The sequence below is a fragment of the Mus pahari genome, chromosome 14 (genome assembly GCF_900095145.1).
Source record: "Mus pahari chromosome 14, PAHARI_EIJ_v1.1, whole genome shotgun sequence".
NCBI classification, from domain to species: domain Eukaryota; kingdom Metazoa; phylum Chordata; class Mammalia; order Rodentia; family Muridae; genus Mus; species Mus pahari.
In genome coordinates this window covers 72203108-72207483 of record NC_034603.1, presented here as the reverse complement: position 1 = coordinate 72207483, position 4376 = coordinate 72203108, and the positions used below count along the sequence as shown (strand labels likewise).

The 4376-nt window shown below is 38.0% G+C and overlaps 1 protein-coding gene across 1 annotated transcript in view; it reads right to left on the bottom strand.

Annotated features, from left to right (window-relative positions):
* The window catches only part of Efcab13 (EF-hand calcium binding domain 13), a 136909-nt gene that overhangs the window by 23890 nt on the left and 108643 nt on the right, over nt 1-4376 (bottom strand). The window contains exons 39-40 of the mRNA XM_029546146.1: nt 3524-3628; nt 1836-1889 (exon numbers count right to left, since the gene is read on the bottom strand). Coding sequence (XP_029402006.1) covers nt 1836-1889; nt 3524-3628 — 159 coding nt within the window. The remainder of the gene's footprint in view (nt 1-1835; nt 1890-3523; nt 3629-4376) is intronic.

Genomic DNA, 4376 nt, shown 5'->3' with positions numbered 1-4376 from the left:
CAGCTGTTGTGTTCCACTCACCAGTGATCCTAAGATTGCTTGGGCAGTCTGCTAGGGACCATGGGGGTGTCCACAGAATCCGGACCCTAGGTGACCCAGTGCTGGTGCAGATCAGAATGGGTTAGTTCAGCTTTAAGAATCATGATTCTACTGGGGTACTGAGTATTGTGATATGATGGCTGACTGTGGGGTGTTTGGGGTGTTGCAGCATGGTAGCAAGAGGAACTTGCCCCCTACCCCGACCAGAGAGATGGCCCAGTGGGAGCACTATAGTCCAGCATGGCCAGAGAGTTGGTAGGCCAGAAGGAGTGCAAGAGCATAGTCCAGCCCCACAGAGAGTTGGCGGGTTCATTTTTTAATATTTCCTACAACACTTCTTCTGGTTGCAGTTCTATTCACAACAGCCAAGGTGTGGAAACAAACCAGGCGAATGGATGAAGAAGTGGGGCATGTATACAGAACAGAAAACTACCGGGCATGAAGAATGAAATACTATCATTTTGTAGTAAGTTGCATGGAATTGGAGTACATTATGTTAAATAAAATAAGAAAATCAAATCCTACATGTCATTTTTATAAGTGGAAGCTTTTAAAACATTCACTTGAGTGTAATTAGTCACAAATCATGGCTGAGGAAGGATGATACGAGGCTTAATAATGGTATCAAGACAGAAATAAAATGAATAAATTCCAGTGTTCCATATTGGGGTGCCTATAGTTTGCAATAGTCTATTTCATATTTTATGAAGAACTAGAAGAATCAGAAAGTTCCAAATAAAAAGAAATAATAAAGAGATTGGAATGTTAATTACCTTGATTTGATAAGTACATTTTGATACATGTATTGAAGTATTAACTTATCATGAGTAAACACAATTATTATATTTTAGTCAAAATAAATGATTTTTTAAAATATAAAAATCTGGACCTTTAAGCATTTATGTAAGATGGTACAACATTTACATATAACCAACTTTTCAAACAACTCTACATTATTGGTAATGCCTAGTAAAACATAAATTCTGTATAAAATAGAGAGAATATTAGTATGTAAAAGAATAATATTGAAGCACTAAAAAGTCTATACTTTCAACACAAATGAATTTGTTTTCCAAAAACCTATGATCATATGACCGAATCAGTGTGTAGAAATTATGGGTACCATAATCAGCCATCAAACGCAGACCCTATTGCATATGCCAGTAAGATTTTGCTGAAAGGACCCTGATATAGCTGTCTCTTGTGAGTATATGCCAGTGCCTGGCAAATACAGAAGTGGATGCTCACAGTCAGCTATTGGATGGAACACAGGGCCCCCAATGGAGGAGCTAGAGAAAGACCCAAGGAGCTGAAGGAGTCTGCAACCCTATAGATAGAACAACAATATGAACTAACCAGTACCCCCAGAGCTCATTTCTCTAGCTGCATATGTAGCAGAAGATGGCCTAGACAGCCATCATTGGGAAGAGAGGCCCTTTGGTCTTGCAAACTTTATATGCCCCATTACAAGGGGTCACCAGGGCCAAGAAGTGGGAGTGGATAGGTAGGCGAGCAGGGCAGGGAGAGGGTATAGGAGACTTTCAGGATAGCATTTGAAATGTAAATGAAGAAATTATCTAATAAAAAATTGGAAAAAAAGAAATTATGGATATGAGGGTCAACTATAATTACCTCCAAATCTCATGATCTAAGTGAAGGTTAATGAGGAATATGGATAAATTCATCTTAAGATGGTTAAATGTGCATGTTAATAATTTTATGTCATACCTCAATTAAATATCATATAAACTATAACTTAGTGTAAAGAATTAGTCTTAACTTTACTTTTCACTGACCTGTAATAACTTGTAGCACATTCACCAGTGAGTCCAGATCAATCTTCCCCTTACCTGTAAGATAACATTCAAGCAAATGGATTTTAAGTAATGACAGGAACTAGCTAAAGTTTGATATCATACATCATTATTTAGGTTAACTTAACTGCATGATCCTTCAATCTCAAGGATTGATTTTATGTTAATAAACTAGCCCTTGACCAGATGAGCCATGCTCTCTGGATTGGAGAAATTATGTCCTTTCTAAGTTATGATACTTCCTTGCAAGCATGATATAAAACACCATTTATGCAGGTTAATTGTGTCAAGACTCAATTCTGGAATGTCATCAATCTTTGTCCAGAAAGTTAAATACAATTTGTCCTCTCTTATATACAATGGTAATCCTACCTGATGTCAAGCATGAATACTAAGGTGGGTGTAAGTGGGGAGCAAAGGTCAGAAGTCTAAAAATGAGCTCATGAGATGATGGATTTATGTCTGCCTGTGTGTGTGTGTGCACAAGTGTGTGTGAGTGTGTGTGTGTGTGTGTGTGTGTGTATGCTGTGCATGCTGTGCATGCTGTGCTATGTGTGGTATATGTGTGTACTGTTCTGTGTGTGTGTGTATGGAGGTCAGAAGACAGCTCTCAGGAGTTAATTTTCTTCACCTGGCTACTGGAAATCAACTCAGGTCATCAGGCTTGACAGCAATCACTTTTATCCACTGAGCCATCTTGGTGGCCCAAATTATACATTTTTTTAAAAATTATTTATTTTGATATTACAGTTATACCTAGAAGTTGAAAGAGTTCTATAATGAACAACCTCTGCTCACAATCTAGATTTGACTTTTATACTTTGCTACACTTCATCACATTGGTCCATCTACCTGTCTATTATATGAATGGTAATAATTCGTGATATGAAAGGTCAAGAACAAAGAACGTTCCATCAATAACTAGGCAGTCGCAGGGATGAGGCAGTGATGAAGAACTAGTAGCTCAGACAGGAAAACATTAAAATTCATTTGAAATAGGCCCCAACAGACTCCTTTCTATAGAATATCCAGTGGGAATGTCTAACAGCCCTTTGTGTATCCCATCCTAAAGCCCACATCAGAGGTCTACATAAAACCTATCTGCACGTAAGTAATTAGGAAAGGAATGGGTATTAATAAGATTTTCAGAGACAGTACGTAAAATGGAAATTAGAGATGAAAAAGACGGATATTAGGAGAATAGAAGAAACAAAATATCAACACCAAAAACATCACTATTATCTGATAAGAGAAAGCGCCAATAAGTAACAATGAATGAAGACCAAGGAGAAGAGACAATAGCCAATCACAGGTGTCCTCAGATAAACCTTGGTAATACTAGGCAGGGGTCAGAGTCAGCTCACAGAAACACATGGGAAGTGTGGAAAGGGGACTCATTTACTTTCTACTCGAGTCTCTTCCCAACGCTTTATTCTGCTTCCCAAACATTCACTGATGTGGAAGATGATCTTAGAGCCAGGCTAAGCAAATGCATCATATTAGATATGAATTTAGAAAATGAAGACAGCCTTTGATCTCATTCTATTATTGGATTTTCTGAGCTTATGCATTATTCTTTTTATCAGTACAAAGTTGACTGGTTTTCAGAATTATAGCATATAAACTCCAAGAACCCTTGCAACGTTATTTTTCTATCTAAAGTTAGTCACCATCATCTGAGAAGTGTCTTTTTAGCTCTTCATCTTCTTCTTTGGTGAGTTCTATGTCCATCTTCTTGAGCACGGCGTTCAAGTCCCTGATATCTATCGTCTCTCCTTAGTAAAGAAAAACACACGTAAGTTCTCACTAATGCTGAAATGTTTCTCATTTCTGCATATGAGTTACAAGTTTTTTGCAGGAAGACAATATTCAATATGGTTAGAATTAAGCTTACTCCCAGCAATTCTTATTGTGGAAAAAATAAACATGCTGCAAAATTTCTGAAAGAAATAAAATTCCCTTCAAGCACATTCTTTCTATAAGAAATGGAAAGTTCTGTAAAGATGAAAGAAGTTACTATGGCCGGAACAAGGACACATTGGTCTGCGTATTTTTCTCTATCATTTATTACTTACTGGAAAATTTTCAGTAATCTAACTTGATTTCCAGTTTTCCATTGTATGAAATGCAATGATCCTACCTGCCTCACAGATAGACCTTCTGTAAGGATAAAGTTACTCACATAAAAAGACTTAGAACTCTGCCAAGCGCACATCAGGTATGGGATGCACTTTGGTAACTACTTCTGAGTCAAATTAGGGCAGATTTTCTATTATAACAGAAGTTAGACTCATTGCTACGGTAACCACAGTTGCTGATCACTTCTCTACTCGTGAGCCCTAGGCCAATGCGGATGTGAGACCCTGTCTAAAAACACAGCATGAATGGCTCTTGAGGAACAACACCTAAGGCTGACCTTTGGTCTCCATATGCACGCAAGCACCCCCATGCACACATGACATACACACTCACATGCACACACACACACACACACACACACACACAGAGACAGAGACAGAGACA